Source organism: Citrus clementina, unplaced genomic scaffold (assembly GCF_000493195.1).
Source record: "Citrus clementina cultivar Clemenules unplaced genomic scaffold, Citrus_clementina_v1.0 scaffold_8, whole genome shotgun sequence".
Classification (NCBI taxonomy): domain Eukaryota; kingdom Viridiplantae; phylum Streptophyta; class Magnoliopsida; order Sapindales; family Rutaceae; genus Citrus; species Citrus x clementina.
Window position 1 is genome coordinate 16652530 of NW_006262022.1, and position 20282 is coordinate 16672811.

General features: G+C 32.9%; 1 protein-coding gene across 1 annotated transcript; it reads left to right on the plus strand.

Annotated features, from left to right (window-relative positions):
* The first annotated feature begins 9695 nt into the window (after positions 1–9695).
* On the plus strand, positions 9696–12716 carry LOC18034234 (protein NRT1/ PTR FAMILY 4.5). Its single transcript, XM_024179848.1, has 6 exons — positions 9696–9722; positions 9808–9868; positions 9970–10187; positions 10294–10716; positions 11096–11220; positions 11696–12716. Exons 1-6 carry the CDS (start codon positions 9696–9698, stop codon positions 12714–12716), a joined length of 1875 nt encoding a protein of 624 aa, XP_024035616.1.
* Positions 12717–20282: the final 7566 nt, after the last annotated feature.

The window sequence follows — 20282 nt, forward strand, 5'->3', positions numbered from 1 at the left end:
GAACACTATTACTGTAGCAAAATTCAAATCTAACGGTAACATCACTGTTCTAGGCGGCTAGCTGGGTAAATCAAGCAGCTAACCGTTTGGTTGTGGGAATTTGCCTATAACGGTTAGTTTTCGAACTTTAACTATAAAAACTCAACTCCAACTTCATTTTAGAGACCAATGCAAGTATAAATAAGATCATATAACACATATTGAGCTTCCATTTCACAAATCATCATTTATTGAATCATTATTGTGCTATTATTTGCATATCCACTCTTACAGAGAGTTTTTGTTGTAATTTTCATTTTTTATCAAATTGTGAGTGTACAAGTGTGAGAAACACTTAGGGTGAAGATATTGTGGAGATAATCTCTTAATTGTAAAAGGTTCATTAACACTTTGGAAGTTAATTGTAAGAACTTGAAGCTTTGGGAGGCTTGGATGGTGAAATCATCGAGCTTGGTTGACTTGGAGGCGTGGACGTAGGTGGGGATTGCCGAACCACGTAAAAATCATTGTGTTTGTTTTCTCTTCCCTTACTATTTTATTATTGTGCCATATTGAATTTATTATTTTCAATTTTATTAAGGCATTACATTGAATTGTTGCGCAAATTGTTTTGTATAAAATTTAAAATCTCAATTCACCCCCCTCTTGGGTTGCGTAGCTTGCATTTCACTTGTCAAACATACTTTGTAAGTGGCTTGACATGAAGACATAGCACACATGGCTGAATACATGAAAGTGGTTGACTATGGGCTTCACGTTCGCAACTTCTCATAATGTGATATAAACCTTAGTTTTGATTGAGGAAGTCTATTGATCAAATCAACTGCCCTCTTTATAGCTTTGGCCTAAAACCTCCCTACATTCTTAGCATGTATCATACTCCGATATATCTCTGCTAGATGTCAGTTTTTTTTGTTCTGCTACTTTGTTCTGTTGTGGCATGTTGGCAAAAGCGAACCAATGGCATATCGTATAGTCTCGAAGATTTTAAAAGAACCCATGAGATATATACTCTCCCTCGTTGTTTGTTCGTAGATAAGAAACCTTCTTTCCTACTTCTCCTTTGGCTATATCTATGAATTTTTTAAAATTTGAAAAAGTATAAGATTTTTCTTTCATAAAGAAGACTTAGGCACACCTAAAGAAGTCATCAATGAATGTGACCATGCATCGCATGCCACTGATAAAAGGTTGTTTGATAGGCCCAAACATGTCAAATTATAGTAACTCTAATGCTTCTTTTGCTCTGAACTTCGACTCCTTATATATAAGTTAGGGAGCCATGCCATATTGACACCTTTCACATGCCGTGTCTATTCTCACATCAAGTTGAGGCAGACCTCTAAACATTGACTAGTTCACCATCACCTTTAATTTCAACTTGTGATAGTTAACATGTCCCAATTGAGCATGCCATAAATCTACTGTCTCAATCTTTCAAGTCTTGTCTCAATAAGCAAACTCTATTGATAATACATAGACTGACCCTAACCTTCGTCCTTCCGTAATAAGTGTCCTCGAGACCTTTAAGTCTTGATACACCTTGACATGTTGAGGACTGAACAAGAAATAATTACCTAATAATGTTAGTTGTGATATTGAGAATAGGTATTTCTTTATACTTAAGACATAATGCACATCTAAAAGTGACACTTTGTGTAGACCATATCGACTTGTAAGAACTGTGGTGCCAACATCAGCTATTGGCAGTTGCAAGTTATTACCACACGACCTCCTTTGTAGTTAGTCATGTCTTGTAACTTCTTTGTATCATCAATCATGTGATTTGAATACCCTAAGTCAACAACCAAATCACTCTCATAGTTAGGAATGACAATCGGTCGGGTCGAGCTCGGGTATCAATAAAATTAACAACCCGGCCCGACCCGACCAAAATTTTTTTTATAATTAAATAATTTGAGCTGCATTATTTTGTCAATATCTAGTAATTTTGACCACTTCCCAATTTCATTTATGTTACTTTTTAATTTTTGTTCTCTTTCTAGTTACAATACCATGAATACAAAACAAAAGATATGATTTTTCTAACTTAAAATAATTAACAACACGAAGGCAAAATATACAATAAAATTAAGCACAAAATAATTCACAAAACAACCAATTAATAGGAATATTTTTTTACAATTCAATTGCGTAATCCAACATTAAAAACTCATGTCTTATACAAATAAAAACACACAATTCAATTCCACAATCTAACATTAAAAAAAAAACGAACTACTCCAATACTTGCGGGCCACTTTCATCTTCATTCACAAATTCCTCTCCAGTAAAGATTTCACTTTTGAGAATTTTACATGCAAAAAAAAAAAAAAAGGTGAGAAGATAATTTAAGTTTTTGAAATTATTACTAAACCAATTATTTAAATATTTTGTACATTATTTGTATTTATACCTTTGGGGCTCGCCCATAGCCAATGTTGAGTGTACATAAGCGCTTCCAATGTCATAGGATGAAGTTTGCTTTGATGTGGAGTCAAGACTCTACCTCTAGTACTAAATGTAGATTCAGAGGCAACGGTTGTCATGGGAACGACTAAGATATCCTTGGCCATTTGAGCCATGATATGGTATTTGCCTTGGTTCACCTTCCACCAATTCAAAATATCAAAGTTCGGAATGGATTTGACTAAAGGCTCTTCTAAGTACCTCTCAAGGTCGGACTTCGATATAATGGTCTCACTATTTTGGCTTGCAAATGCCTCAAACCTACTTATATAAAAAAAAATTTACGGCCAGTTCCTATATTAAAAATTAAAGCAAACATCGACTGAAGAAGATTCACCAACAACGCATCACTCACATTCTCATTATTACCTTCATAAAATCTAACCAAATCATTACTTAGATTGCGTACCCTTTGAATCACATTTGCGGCACCCTCACCATAAAGCTGTGGAAAATAATAATTAACCAATTGTATCTTGAACCTCAGGTCCAAAATAACAACCATCACCAAAATCCCATGAATTTGGGTCCAATATTTATCAAATTTCATAATCATTTGACCAGTCATTTGTCTAACCACAGGCACATAAGAAAGTTTCCATTAATCCAGATTAATTCTCATTTCACATATCATTGGAAAAAAAAGATTAGATGTGGGATATTCCGTACTTGAAAATAACTCTGTCATCGAGTAAATCGATAGCAAATATTCCAACATCTTTTCAGTCATCTACCATTCTTCATCTATTGGCAAAGAAGTGTAATGTTTGTCGCATTGCTGCTATCTAGAAAAGACATTTTTATATTTCATAGCAACATCAAGCATAACATATGTAAAATTCCATCTAGTTACACAATCAAGCGCCAACCTTTTGTCACACTTGACTTGTAATTAATGTGCAGTCATCTCAAAAGTTTCTACCCTCTTTGGTGCGTCTGTCCAGTAAGCCATACTATCTTTAATCTTTCCACTCATTAACTTCTTTCAACCCCTCCTTCATAATTAGGTTTAAAATATGAGTCACACACCTCATATGAAAAAAAATCCCCACCGATTAACATATAATCAACTAGAATCAATCTCATTAACCTATCAACCATAGAATCATTGGTGGAACAATTATCTGAAGTTACAACTGATATCCTTCTATCCACATTCCAATCCAACATACATTTATAAAATGCTTTAGAAAGAAAATCAGCGGTATGTGAAGCCAACAAATATATGAACCTATTCATTACCAAAAAACTAAATTTTAGAATTAATTAAATTGAATTAAAAATAAATATCAATTAATAAGAAAATTACCATAAAATTCGACTTTGTAACCGCCAAGACTTGTCCACAAAATGTCTCGTAACAACCATGTACCCCTTCTTTTGATTACTCACAATCCACATGTCCGTAGTAATTGCCACCCTACTATCATTATTATCCAACAAAGCCATTGCTTTTGCCTTTTCAGCTCGATAAAATTTAAGGATCTCACTTTTTAAAGTGTTACCCCTCAAATTCTTCACCAAAGGGTTAGCATAAGACATCAAATCCCTAAATGCATCATACTCCACAAAATTAAGTGATAGCTCAAGCTTTACAACCAATGTTGCAATCTTTTGTCGAGCAACAATTGGATCAAATTCTCTCTTCTCAACACAACTTCTTCTATCATCTTTCCTCATCACGCTAAGACTTTTTTGTAGGCTATAAGAAATTGAGGGAACACCCTTTGCCTTACATATTTTCAAGTGTCTATCCAAATGTGAGGTTCCATTATTACTAGATGCTACCAACTTAGCTCGACAATGATTACATTTCGCCTTCAATTCACCATTAATGATTACCTTTGAGAAGTGTCCCCAAACATAAGAAGGTTCTTGCACCCCTCGTTTTTTTTTTTTTATTACTACTTTGTTGTACCCCATCATCATTATGGGATGTCTCTTCAACTCCTTCAACATCTTGAACCCTTTCGACCTCTTGAATTGCATCATTTCTATTCTCTTCGCCAACATGAAAATCCTCACATGAATTCAATTTATGTGCATCCAAATTTGACATTATGACCTAATTAAATGTGTAACAATTTTAATTTAATATATAAGCTTAAATAAAAAATGAATTAATATTTATGAAATTATAAACTTAAAATATGATTAAACTTAATTTACAATTACAACATAAAAATTAATAATTATAACCTTATGTGTAGCCTTATATTTAGCTAAAATATAATATTTATAGTAACTACATAATTATCATGAATATATTTAGCCAAAATTATAAATTAAATTATAAGCTTAAATTAAAAAATTAATTAATATTTATGAAATTACCAAAGCTAATGCCGGTGGAAAGTGTGCACGTGGCTAACAAGGTTACGGTCGTTGGCTGGAAAATGCAGCAAGACGACGAGACAATGCGTGGCTAGTTAGCTGGTTCACGTCACGGCGTCACGCAGTTGATTGGAGCAAGCGAGCAGTGGCAGCAACATGGCAGGCGTGCAGTTGACGATGACAGTGGTGGCCGACATAGGGTTTGTCAAGATTTTGGTACTTTAGCCCAATTGCTTTTGTAATTCAGATATGTGTATGTGGTATGTGATTGTGATGTCGTGATGTGTGCGTGTGTGATGTTGTGATGTCTGTGATGCTGTGCGTGAGTGTGTTAAGTTTTTTTTTTCTTAATAGGGTCGGGTCGGCTTAAGCCCAACCCTGACCCGAATTTTGATCGGGCCTAGAAATTTTGACGAAACTCGACCCGAACTTGAATATTTAGGTCAAAGCCTGAAAAATTACGGTTGGGTTAGTCGGGCCAAATATAGGGTCGGGCCAAATTGCCATTCGTACTCATAGTTAATTTGGCCAGGTATTGCGATTGCGAGGGCTAGCTCCTCTTCCTCATTGGCGATTGATGCTTCAGCTTCCCATTCCTCGTCACTATCCTTCTTTTGATTAGGAGTGGCAACATTACTCTCCTCGGACTTTTTTTAAGATTAGCAATCTTTGATCATGTGGCCCTTCTTTTTGCAGTTATAGAAATTCCCTTCAAACTTTTTCTTTAGCTTGTATTGGCCACCCTTATCGCAATTCTTTTGTGCTCCCCTTGTCTATGAGCTACCTTCTCATTGATGACCTTTTGACTTATCAACATTTCCTTTAGATCCTTCATTCTTATGTTGTCTGAATTGATATCTCTTCTTATTAGAGAAGAACTCTTCCTCGTTATTCTTTACTGAGGCCCCACTTATTTGCTTGTCAATCACTTCTTGATCGGCAAGCAAGTATTTAAATTCCTCAATGGTTGGTTGAATTGGCCAACCTTGGACAACTATAACAAAGCTCCCAAACTCGGGCCTCAAACCATGGACAATAATTCTCTTCATTCTAGATTCAGAAATTGCAGCCGTAAGATCTAACTCAAATTTTTCATGGCATGAGGACTTTACCTTGTTGAAGTACTTGTCAATTGTCATTTTTCGCCATGAAATTGACAATGGCTCATTGTCTAGAAGTTGTAGCCGTGTGTTATTCTTCTTTGAAAAAACCATTGCAAAAGTGTCACAAGCTTCCTTAAGCATTTTAGTCTTTTTTATATGTTGTAATATCTCTTTTTCAATTGTCCTCTTGATGGCAAACACGGCCTTACCAGCTTTAATACTCCACTACTTCAAAGTGGCGTCATCAGTTGGTGGTTTTCCATTGTTACTACAAACGATGTCCAGAGATTTTGGCCTTGTAAATAGGACTTAATCAATGTTGCCTACGTATTCCAATTTTTGTTGTTGAGCTTCTTAACTCCTCCAACTACTTGAAGGTCACATTTTGTGTTTGCAAGACATTGACAATACCAAGCAAACTCGATCTTCACCAACAAACTTGGAGAGTTACAAACTCCTTACGATTTAGCGAAACTCCACCAAACGATCCTCGATCGTCATCGCTATAATCTTACAACTTCTTCACGATAGTCCTCAAATGTTGTGAACTTTTGGTAGCACTCCTACAGTGATCCCCAACCAACCATGCTTTGATATCAATTGTTGAAAATTGAGGACTAAACTGCTCAAAACTAAAACTATTTGGGCAATAGAAGAATTTTGTTAAATTAAAGGAATTTATTGATATTTTACAAAAAAGATACAACGCCACTCACGGCTCACTGGTCTTTTTATTTTCTAATTCTTCACTCTTCACTTTATGCCTACAACAAAAAGCTTAGGGTTTTTATGGTAAACTAGAACTAATACAAACCACATAAATATTAAATTACAAAAATATGGCAACCGTATTTTACAAATATCTCCAAATATTCAAGAAATATCTAAATTTGAATATTTTTATCACCATTAGATATTTTTAGAGCAGAAATATCTCTTATATCTTTCATGAATTGGGCTTTGAACTTGAGTTTGGACAAATGCAATAGGATTGGATCATGAAATTGGTGTTGGACTTTTAACAAGTACCAGAAAGTATAGGCTCTTACATCCCACCATGCGTCCATTAAAACATTACTAATTTAGATAACTTTGATATATCCTATATTAGTCCTGGATTAAAGATTGATATAGACACAGTCCACTTTGATTTCGAATTTGCTATCAATGTTGGATACAAGTAATAATTGACCCCATCCACTAGATGACTCACATGACAAAAATAGAGAGAATGAACAACTGAAAAATATCGATAAGTGATAGCATGTGGTTACTAGAGAAACCATGTTCTGAGGATTCGATATAGATAAAAATGGTTATAAGATCTAACAGTCCAAATCAAATCAAGAGAACGAATGGCTATGATTTAGATCTGAAATAAAATTTCCTACCATTCACTCACCTATTCTCTATAAATAAGAGCCAAAAGGGTCAAATTCCTGGAAATTAAGTTAAGAGAAATTTTATTCTTGATTAAATCTTCAAAAATTAAACACTGAATTGAACATTAGTGTTTCTTTTAGTAACACATTCAAGTCATGTCAATAAGGATTCAAGAAGATTTGAAGTTTAATCTAGATCGATTAGAGGAATTAGGTATTGCTCTTCATTCCTCTAACCTTGAAGTATCTAGCATCTAGCATTTAAGGTTTTAGAGCCTTCAACGTGTTTAATTTAAATTTAAGATAAATATTTTAGTTACAAAAACATAATATTTTAAGTAGTAAAAATAATTTTGGTCACTAAAACCTAATATGACAAACTTTCTATAATTAACATGTGACTGACTTATTTTATTTCATAAAAATTATAAGACAACTAATTTGTTGTGTTTGGTGACTTAGGTCGGCAGGTTGAGTCAGTCACAGCCCTTTTAATCAGCAAATTTAACATAAAAGGCAGCAAATCAGATAAGCCACGCCATTGAAAAATTTTAACTGTGGAAGGTACAAATAATCCCCATGCAGACGCCCACATACAAGAGACCACTGGATGATTCATCACATTCACATGCCAAATGCATCAACTGCATGCCAAGATGACAACCAGACTTCACAGAATACTCCCCATGGCGATGAAAATGCCACAGAACCCGATCCTCACAAGACTGATGCTAATTTGAACTTCACAATGATCTCTTAACAAAGGCAATTAATTCAGGGCTTTAGATTAGAGTTAGATATTAATTTTGTGTTTCTTAAAGATTAATGAATATATCGTGAATTAGATATTAATTTTCTGTTTCTTAAAAGTCAATGAATATATGGTGGATCCGTTTATTAAAATTAAAACTGGCAAATTGATGGTAGCCAGTCTACGTCATCAATTTGTTAGAGAAAAAGCATCCATTATGTAAATAAAACATTACATTGACTGTCGGATCACTCCTCTACAAAATTTTGAGACTATTTAAAAATATTTTTCGACACACATTCTCTAGACATTGTCCCTGAGCATAGCCAAACTAGTTGTCAATGTCCTTTGTACAAAGATCGGTGTTTAGTGAGTGAGATTTCTCAACTATCCAAACTTTTTTTTTAAAGAAAAAAATTATCTTAATTAATTTTTTTAATATAATTCACTTTAGAAATTGGACTGGAGCTCCCTATTGGTCAATAATTAATATTTGTCAAAAACTATGAAATTCAGAAGAGCACTTTATTTAGGGTTTTATTCATTTAACCATTGATAAGGAATTGGTTTCACTCTCTTGTTTCGATTTGTCATTTTGTATTGAAATTTGTGAATAAGGGCTCTTGTATGTGTGTGTGTGTAAATTTCTTAATTTTATTATTTAATTTTAGTTGGACAAATGACTGTTTACAACCTAAATAACCTAGTTACAACTTGAAATAACATGATTTTATTGGATAGTTTCATTGGAATTCTCTCTAACTCTTTTGAATATTTTCAAAATCTCATGTCACATGTGTAATGTTGAGGAGAATATCACAGTATCACACATTGGTTGAGAATAGTTATCGTGTTAATAATATAAACTTGAGGTGACCCATGTCAGTTGAATAATCTTTTTAATATGAGTTATGTCTATATTTTTCATTAGTTCATATACTTCTCTAAAATATTAGAACCAAACTGATGCATGAGTGGTTACAAATTTCTCTTTCACCTATAATAAAGGTAAATGTTTGTCACCACTAATTCGGATGCTATTTGATCAATTAAATTGTGTGTAACGGACTATTTGCTTATCAATCAATTCTATGTGCTGCATGCTTATAAGAAATATGTTCACTAACGACTGGTAAGGGAGGATCACGAAGATAATTCTTTGATCCACCGGAATATGTTAAACTTTGTGTAGGCGTATCACCACCAAACTGTATCACATATGTTCACATCCAGGACCTGAATAAGCATGAACTCGGTGAATCTTTGAAAGCTCCAAGATTGCGATATCTCCGAGTTTGAGCTTTGCTTCATCCGTCCAATGTCAACAAAGCCTCACATTTTTAATTAAGTTTAGATTCTATAGCCAAACTGTCAAAAAATAAAAAATCTATAACCAACAATAGAAATAGATTAAAAAGAACAGTAATATTAAATGTTAGGACCCCTAGCTTTGCTAAAATAAAAATGATATCTGCAGCTTCAGTTATGAGAAACAAAGCTCAGAAAATACCGACGATTACAGAAATAAAACGTTATAAACTATGCATGCGAGTTTTTCTATATATATTCTCAAATAGATGCCAGCTTCTTCTCTAACATTAATTTCTCTCTGAATTAAACCTCTCCTTGTACAAATACTTTTCAAGTATCGCCACCATGGTAACTAAGTTTCAATTCTTCTATGTTTGTCTTTCTTTCTTTGCTTTTTTTTTTTAACACTCTGATACGTGTTTAATATATATGTTGAATTTTATCACAATTAACACAGGAGGACAAGGTGGCTACTATCAAACAAAAGGGTGGATTCGGAGCTTGCGGCTTCATATTTGGTGAGCAAATATTAGTTAGTATCAATTACCTTCACCTAGCTAGAGCCTAGAACTTATGCAGTTGAGTACATTAACATGACACTATTTCTTTGTCTTTGTAGTCTTGTCCTCACTTGAGAACATGGGTTTCATTGCAAATGCGATAAGCATGGTCCTCTACTTTAAAAATGAGATGCACTTTAATCTTGCTGGCGCTTCTAACACTCTCACAAACTTGATGGGTTCAACTTTCTTGCTTTGCCTCGTCGGTGGCTTCATCTCGGATACCTTCTTGAGCAGATTTGCCACTTGTTTGATCTTTGGAACCCTCGAAGTATTGGTAAGAAAACTAGCTAGAAGTATGGTTCATTCAACCGGTAAAATCTCTTAAGAGTGGCATAAGAGAGAATTTCTGGGTTTAATTGTTATTATTTTTTTAATGGCAGGCTTTGGTGATGATAACAGTACAAGCTTACTCAGAAAAATTGCATCCACCTGATTGTGGAAAATCAAGCTGTGTAAAAGGTGGAATAGCGGCGTATTTTTACGCATCATTGTGTTTATACGCATTGGGTAGTGGTGGAGTTAGAGGGGCTCTTCCAGCACTGGGGGCAGGCCAATTCGATGAAAAGGATCCAAAGGGAGCAAAGGCTTTGGCCAGCTACTTCAACTATTTCCTTCTTACTACCACACTTGCAGCTGTGATTGGAGTCACTGCCATTGTTTATGTTTCCACTGAGAAAGCTTGGTGGGGCGGTTTCCTCATATCATCTATTGTTACCTTCATTGGTTTTATCGCTTTGGTCATCGGAAAGCCTTTCTACCGCAATCAACAGCCCGGCGAGAGCCCCCTTGTCAGGGTTTCGCAGGTCCCGATTCTCTCTCTATCCCTTTTCTCTTCGGATCAGGATTTTCTCATGATCAGGAGATGATCCTAAAAGGCATTAGCTAGATACAAATTTTAAAAAAACTCAGAAAAACTCATATAAAAGAAGGATTATAATTCTTTCACTTTGCTCTCATCCAATTTTTAGAATCCTCTTCTAATATGATTCAGAATTTTGGATGAACTTTTGACACGTATATATTATCATCCATTATGATTAAGTTATATCTTTTTTATTTCTTATAATCCGATCTATAATATTCGAAATAAAGATATGATCAAGACATAATCCTGGTCCATTCACATACCTTATCTAATAATTCTATTTATTTATTTTTTACTGCTTTAACCGTTGTTGACAGGTTGTAGTAGTAGCAATAAAAAACCGAAAGCTTTCACTGCCGGAGAACCCCGAAGAATTGTATGAGATAAATGAAAAAGAAAGAGTTGGTACAGAGGAAAGAATCCCACACACCAACCAATTTAGGTAAATTTATAGTGTTTGTTGTTTTTAATATATTGTGAGTATCATTATATTAATTAAGCTTCAATTGTTCTACGTACATATTTCAAATGAGGTAAGCTCATAATTAAAAAAAAAAAAACTAAAGTAATATAACCTCCTTAATCATGGGCATCAATTGCCATTTCATCCGTGGGACACGCTTTAAAATGTGTGCCCAAATAAAATTTTCTTTTCGTACCTGTATTGCATCATATATATTGCCTGTAAATAATATCCCACTTATGGCTCCTAATTGTCTAAGCAATTTAATTGAGACTGAAAATCTTAATTAATCAGCTAATTAAAAAAAAAAAAAAACTTTTGACTTGAAAGAAAGGAACATCATTATGACTTCCAGCTTTTAATTTTTTCCCGCAGAAGGCATATTCTTGTTGTCTTGTGGTATTATTAGCAATGGGCCATCAAAACATTGAACATTGAATTAATTAACCTGCAGGTGCCTAGACAAAGCGGCCATTGTTCCGAAAGACTCAACGGAGGCAGCACCGTGGAGAGTTTGCACATTAACGCAAGTTGAGGAAGTGAAGATCCTAACAAGAATGATGCCCATTTTGGCCAGCACCATCCTAATGAACACTTGCTTAGCACAACTCCAAACATTCTCAGTGACGCAAGGCGCTTACATGGATCCCCAACTTGGCTCTATCAAAGTTCCCACTCCTTCGATCCCTGTAATCCCTCTTCTTTTCATGTCAATTCTTCTCCCAGTCTACGAGCTTTTATTCGTCCCCTTTGCCCGAAAAATCACAGGACATCCCTCAGGAATCACACAGCTTCAACGCGTTGGCGTAGGCCTAGTGCTTTCTGCAGTTTCAATGACAATAGCAGGCTTTGTGGAAGTTCAAAGAAGGAATGCATTCAATCAGATGCCACCAAAGCAAATAAGTTTGTTTTGGCTATCATTTCAATATTGTATATTTGGCATAGCAGACATGTTTACACTCGTTGGGTTGCTTGAATTCTTCTACAAAGAAGCGCCTGCCGGCATGAGAACACTTTCTACTTCATTTACATTTCTGTCACTGTCCTTTGGCAACTTCCTAAGTAGTGTTTTTGTTGATATCATAAACGCCGTGACCAAAAGAATAACTCCCAGCAAACAAGGATGGTTACATGGGACTGATATTAACAAGAACAACGTGAACCTGTTTTATTGGTTCTTGGCCATTCTTAGTGTCCTTAATTTTGTTCTTTATTTGTACGCAGCCGCTTGGTACAAGTACAAGACAGCAGAGAATAATTTTGAGGCTAATAAGCCAATACCACCAACATTAATGGATATTAATGCAGCTGCTGCTGCCAAGGATGAAAAGATTGATCAGGACAATGGTGAAGCAAAGCAAAATGAAGCCGCAGCCTCTTTTGATGATGATCATGTTGGGAAAGGAAAAGAAGTCTCTTCTGATGATCATGTTGCAAAAGAAAAAGAACCCATTGATGATGAAGTCAAGTTGTAGGCATTAAATTATATTTATATCTATGGATTGTGCTGAGAGGTTTTGAAAACTGATTGAGTTGTAATGAATCTTCAAGGTACAAACAGAGTTAAAATAAAACTAGGCAAGAAATTGCGTGGATTGCTAAGTAGCTGTCTACTCATTATGTAGACCACCCACCCCCTTTTTTCCAATATTATATCCATGCAAAAGGTCATCAGAAATTCATCACATAAAATTCTAAAGTCAATTAATTTCAACCATTCATTCATCTTTGATATATTTTTAGGATTCAAAATTTCGGTTAATAGAGAGTGGTGGACAAGTTGGATGCTTCTTCAGCCCGACCATTTTGATTGCTTGTATCAAGCTTTTTCAGCCATCGTCTCTCATCTTCTTAAAGATGCTCAAGGTTCTATACAGATTACAAATACAGTTTTTATTTTATTCTTTCTTGAATGTTTTTGCTTTCACACTTGTAATTCTGTTAAATTCGAAGACGTTTATTTTAGCTTTAACCAATATATTTCTACGTTAGATCGGTTCAAGGCGATGAAAATTAACAAAAACAAAATTGGTGGAAGATAATGCATGAAGCCATGAATGGTTACCTTTTATACTGATAAATTAAAATTAAAATGAGATTGCTAGTTTCTTCTTATTGAAATCATTATCTATCAAGTTTTAAATGTTTTTATAAAAATATATTTAAAAATAAAAATAATATTATAAAATTATGATGTCAATATTAGGAATAAATAGTTGCAACAAATTAAAGGTCCAAAATTTTTTATCCGCGACTTCATCTTTGTATGTATAGCATAATTGTGACATCTGCTTGCTTATTTAAAATGACGTACAGTTGTCGTTTTTTTATTGCAGGCATAGGGAAAATCCAAACACTCAAAATTAAACAAGTACACAGAATCATGACTTGTGTTCAGCAAAATTATGCTGTCACTGGCTCAACTTGTTTCGTACAAGTACGTGATGTAAACATGAAAGTTCACGGACACATCTTCAATAAGTTAAAAAATGGCTCGGATCTTACCGTTCATTGCAAGTCTAAGGATGGAAAAAATTTTAGAATATATCGGAGGTATTACATTTAATTAATATACGTGTAATATAAATTATTTAATTAAATATAATTATTAATTATATGATGAATTTTTTAAAATAAATACACACATGACACGTATGTATTATTAATTGAAGGTAGTACCTTTAATATACTCTAAGATCCGTGCTATGGATGATGACCTTGGTGTAGTTGTGCTCCATAAATTAAGATGAGGGTTGGTCATTGCACTTTCATATCCAAACCCTTTTGATATAAGAGCATCTCCAAAAGCCTCTATAAATTTTACTCTTCAAATACTTATTTGCTTACCTATGTGGCAAATAGAAGGGTGAAAAAATATGATATTCTCCAAAAGACTCTTCAAATAGAAATAAGTTAATATTATTTTAATCAAATAATTATTTTTTTAAAGGAAAAGTCAATAGTAATTAAAGCACTTCTCTCTCTTTCTTCAATGAAAAGTAATAAAATATAAATTGAAGAGGGAGAAATCAACTCTCCAAATTTAAAGAGAGAGAATCATTTCTTATTTGAAAAATCTTAATTGGAATGTCTTTTGGAGCCTTAAATATTGAGGTGGCTCTTCAAATAATTAATAAAATCTTATTTGAAGAGTCTTTTGGTGATGCTCTAACTCACTTCCATTGTAGGGTGGGGAAGATTCATAGGTTAGACAATATATGATGCATGGGGCAAAGGGATAGGTACTTCAAAGATTTTAACTAGACTGTATCACAAAATAAAGAAGCTTGTTATCCTTATTATGAAAATGACACTGTTTGTTATAATTATCATTAACTAATTAGGAATCAATAAAGCTCCTTGTGTGTTTATTTTATGCGATGCTCCTTTGTTGTTATGATTATCATTGTGAGGGAATAAATAGGGGCAAGGTCTATGTGTCTCCCCCCGAGGTCCCAAATTTTGTACTTTTTTTTCTTTAAATTTATTTAATAGAAGTCTTCCTTAAAGAATTCTCCTTGGTTGTTTATTTATACGAAATAAAAATCTTGTTGGACATTGTTTTGGATCTTATTGTGGCTCCAAAATTTGTGCATGTGATTATGGGACCATGAGATCATCACGTGTAGTGAGCTACCGGTATGTGATATTGAGTATCATCATTTTCTTAATTGGGCTCGCCACCACCGCCTTAAATTTTGGTGTCTCGGTTCCACATGATCACTAGTTCACAACAACAATACATAATTATTTGGTAGTCTGATCACCTAATTAAGCCAATAACTGTTAGCATTAATGGTTTTTCGTCCATTGGATTCGATTGTTCCATCAATCGTTTTCTTTTCTTATTAGTCAGAAACATAAACAACGAATTGTGATCAAATAAGTTTTCTACATTACCCACCATTTCTTAATTAATCTACAAGTTTATTAACAACAAATTCTTAAAATGAGTTTTCTGTTTATGAAAATGATAACATAAGTCTTTTTCATCAATGGTGAAGTCGTGCATAGCATCATCTTATTATTATGTAAATGCGAGTACCAAAATTTACAGCCTTATACCGCGCCCTGTGTCGAGATATATTATAAAACTTATTTATAAATATACAATATATTTTAGATGAGGATTAGAATAAGGAATCTGCGTATATATGAACACCTAGAGATTACATAAAATCATACAAAGCCCAGAAACAAGATTAATCCAAGCTGAAAATATAGCAGTAGCAGCACATTTCAATCCAGGCTAAACTAAAATAATGGTTACAAACTGTTTATATATATATATATATAGAAATTTTTTTAAGGACTAATATGAATATTGTTTATTATAAGAAAAAAGAGCAAAACCCCCTACTCCATTTGATAAAGCCAATAGAAAACTATCTGGTATTTTCAAAAACATCTAAATCCCATGAGTGTCAACTTTTAACTGATCTTACCAATTTACCCTTAGTGGTTGTTTAATGTTGGGAATATAAATACTTTAATTATTAAATTAATTAAATAATTTTTTTAGGTAAGAGAGTTATGTTATTATAATTTTCCAATTAATTCTAATTTTTTTTGAATTGATTAAAAAATCAAATGCAAAATAAATATATATACTATTTTTTGGAGAATAATAAGTTGAAGGTATCTAAAATAATACATGTATTTCAATTTTGCATTTATTTTTCAATAAATTATGAAAAAATTTCCATAACCAATTGAAAATAATTAAATTAATAAATAAAAATATTCATATTCTTAATGTCAAACAACCATCCAACATAAAATGGTAAGATCAGTACAAAAAATTTGCAATCAAGGAAGCCTGGATATGTTTTAAACACTAGAGAGGTTTTTAGTCAAAAATAAGGGCGTTTCACTCTTTTTTTCCTTTATTATATTATGTATTATAAAAATTTTAAAAAAAAGTTGAAAAGTGTACATGGAAAATAATTTTAAAATTATTTAGCCTAAAAGATATTGGATTACAGCCCAGCCTTGCCCTCTCAATCCTTCGGCAGTACTAGCGGCAAATGATGTTGTTCACGTGCCCAAAACTCAGATAAAGCAGAAAAACAGTTAACAAATCTAATCGTGAAAAACAAGTTCACAAAGACTACAAATGGAAATTTAGATCTAAAATAAGAATTTCTGGATAACTTAAAGAAAAAATCAAGTTCAGATTAATTTTAAATTCACAAAACACAAAATTGACAAGAGCATTGAAGTGTTTTTTTTTTTTCAAATACACGCTCGAGTTACATTTGTGGAGAGATATCAAGAATGATGAGTAAGAATTTTGCATATTCTAAAAAGATCAAGTATAATTTTATCCATTACTTGATTAATTTCATGTTTCCGAATCATCGAAGGGTTTTTTATCCTTCAGCTTCAGCAAATATTATACATAAATTATATATAAACCTAGATACTTATAATTGACCGTACCGTGTGGGATTTGTAGTAGAACTTTCATAAATTGTGGGTGCCTCTTGGACATTAAGTTAATTTTGTACTTCAAATCCTCTCCTCCGAGCTTCGGAACAAGATACGCATAAATCTAACATCATTTGTCCAAATTAGTCTTGCTTGTTATGAAGGCGTCCCACCGATTCATTTAGCACATTAATTACCCTTGTTGCTTTTGATTAATTTATTGCTTTATGAGAGCAATTAGATCTTTCTAATCTACAAGTAAAAAACTATTTGCAAAAACTAAATGTAAATGTTGGGTTACCGCTATACCTAGGAGCTTAAGTTTAAGTGCTAATTAAGGTCCAGACAATAGTATTTAATCTTTGACAAGTGACAACATATGGGCTGCTAATCTTGATAGTATGACGGTTGTTGATTTTTTACCAAAAAGAACAAATGAAAAGGTTTTACTAGAGCATTTATATACTATCAACCCCAGCTAGCTTCCACTAAACTTTAATTTGAATATGACGGTCCGATTCTAAATTTCCAAAGAATTGAATAATATGAAGCAACTGCCCCCAATACAACGCAGAAGTGATTGCATGACACATAGATTTGGAGGAATATATGGGTGTTTTTACTTTGTGTATTGGGGAACGAACACATATTACAAGAAGACAGTAGCAATAACATCATACAAGTTACGTAAACGTAACGCAAGTGTAGCATGTGAACCTAAATGCCAAGAGAAGACTAATCACAAAAAATCTTGTTAAATATTTAGATATACTATATATGTATAATTCTTCTTAAGTGGGGATATATTTTTTAAAATATAAATTTTTCGTTTTACAACAAAAAAAAAGAAGAAAATGATGTTTGAGCATTGTAAAGGTTTTATGATATTTTAAAGAAATTACGCTTTTGTTAAACACAGAATTCAAATTTTGAAAAGTAAGGTCATCCGCATTAGAAAATGATTCTCGGAGTCTTTCTCTCCTAGGGATGCCCATCTAAATTTTTGTATATATGAAGCGAAGTTCACATCAATATAAATAATCTTATAATTTTGTGCATATTGTCTTACAACATTGTAAACTACTTTACAATGTTGCGAAATTTGTTTACAGTATTGTGAAAATGGATGTAAATATGAAAATTTAAACAGGCATTCGTACCTGAGAATTTTTCTATATATATAAAGTGTGGGTGCCTTCATTTTTCTTTATACGACCACGTTGTTAAATTGTACAATTTAATAGCGCGTCTACATTGACTCTATTAAATTATATAATTTAAACCCTACACTAGAGGAGGGCCAACTCAAAAAAGGTAGTAACTTAACGATAAAGAAAGGTTTTTGTTCATTTCCAACATTCCAATCTTTGCTAAACAAATCAGATTAAAAAAAGATATAATCCAAAATTGAGCCTCGTCCGCTTAAACTTCTCTTTCACTCCCCTAACTATATTTGTTGGTTAGCTAGTCTTGTATCCCCATTAGTTATTGCTTCCACTTTTCACTTTTGAAATATATAACCTCCTTCCCAAAAATCTCTGGTGCATGCTTTTTCATAACTGATCATTAAGAAAAGAAGGCAACGACTCGTATTATCCTATACTTTTTCATTTCATGAGTAGTGGTTTGCGTAAATGAAAATAAAATTCTTAAGACATGAATGGAGAGGGCTTTGATCATTAATTAATGCAATGAGTGAAAAATACGAAAAACATAAAATCATGTCGTGTATACTTACATTTATCAAATGATCATAAAAGTACATGCATATATATATACCATATACTACTATTCATATTGATAATGAGATGTGGATCCTGTTGTTTAATGTGTGAATTGACATTCGGAAAGTATTGAGAAGGTCCACCGATTAGCAAGCAAAGGCGGAGAGTCAATTTCAAGACCCTACAAACTAGACTTGCCATTCATTTTTTGCCATGAAATCATTGAAAATTATAGCAAGGAATCTCTCATTATTAATTAACTAAATCCAAAATCCAATAAAAATTTGCACACATGCATGCATGATGTATAACATTGACAGCTTACAGCTAGTGATGTTGCGTTTAGTTTAATGCGAATATATAATTGTAAATCTCTTATGAAACATTTTAATTTTAATGTGCGTAGCTTCTTGATTTAATTAAATTCTTAGTTAAACGGTGGGTCATCGTTAACACTACCGATTGTAATTTTAATTCTTTTCCCCCCATTTGATTTCGTCGCCAGTTAAGTACTCAGACAGATATTAAATATTATAACTGCCGAAAAATTCCATGAATCTTTAGTTGATTTGTTATTGAATATTGATGAGGAGACACGTCGAAGAAATAAATTTGAGACAATCATATGGGGGAAAGAAATAAAGATTAAAGAAAAGCACATGCCGTTGTCATAAATGTCATCTGGAAAATGCCCGGCGATTGATAGTCTACTTAATTGTTTTTGCCTGTTACAGGCTAATATAATTATATGAATTGTAATTAAGTTGATATTCCTCCACTCAAATAATATATTACACATTGGAAGATGATTTACTTAGCATAGGTACCCATTATATGGTGAGTATTTAGACACGTTAATTTTAAAGTTGTGAATTAACCTACGTGACGTGATATTATCGCTTACAATAAAGTAAGTATTATCGTTTACTAAACCAGCACTCCTTGTATATTAATTTTTTTATATTCAAATCTAAATAAATATTAAAATAATTTATCAAGTTTGGTTCCTTCCACTACCAACTTTCAATGATGAGTCAAGGTAGGGTAGCTTTGTGTGAAGGAAAGATATAATTATAGAACCCCTTTTTTGAATTTCATATAAAGAACAAGAAATTGAGGCAAAATAAGGAAAAATTTTCAAAGTGTTGAATTTATTGTTTAATATTTGTTACAATACAGCAAACGAAGCCTAACTTACCCATGACAACACCCACTATCTGGATCTCATTGGTTAAAGCATTTTTTAAGATGAAATACATTGTCAAGTATATATCTTAGATTTTGTACGTAAATAAGAATTGAGTGATGATACAGCCGCAAACTCTTGTATAAACTTATTTTATATGAACTGATGTGGTATCAATTCATTGGTTGAATGAAAATACAAAATAATAAAAATAAATCATGTGGGACAAAAGATATTTAATTTAACCAATTTTATCATGCCACATCAGTTTGTACAAGATAAGTTTGTATAAGAATTTGTGGTTATATCACTACTCATAAGAATTTATATTACTATTTATCAAGTAATTAATGAAGTAAACTAATTAATCATCAAAATATCATATTAAAATGGATAATGAAAAAGGTAATTCAACAAAAAGAAAAAAAATTCAAAGCACATTATGATTTGCAAAAGATCAAATAGGAATAGAACTAGGGCCACTGTGATTCCATTATCACATGTGCATGGACATTATGATAGAAGGAAAAGTCTGGCATGAATTTGAACAATATATGTATCATTAGGGATATGTTGAGAAGTGGCCTTTTAATTTTGATCACATATATAAAAATAATTGTAAAATTCATTTTTTTTTAAAAAAAAAAATCTTCTGAAGTTGGAGAAACACTTGAATTTTCCTTTTTTTTTATTTCTAAAAA

What these genes read in the sequence shown, in the direction of transcription:
- LOC18034234 (XM_024179848.1), top strand. Translation starts at nt 9,696, where the DNA reads ATGGTAACTAAGTTTCAATTCTTCTAT. An exon ending in CTAAGTTTCAATTCTTCTAT is followed by an intron (nt 9,723 to 9,807) that starts GTTTGTCTTTCT and finishes CAATTAACACAG; the next exon opens with GAGGACAAGGTGGCTACTAT. An exon ending in CCCTTGTCAGGGTTTCGCAG is followed by an intron (nt 10,717 to 11,095) that starts GTCCCGATTCTC and finishes CGTTGTTGACAG; the next exon opens with GTTGTAGTAGTAGCAATAAA.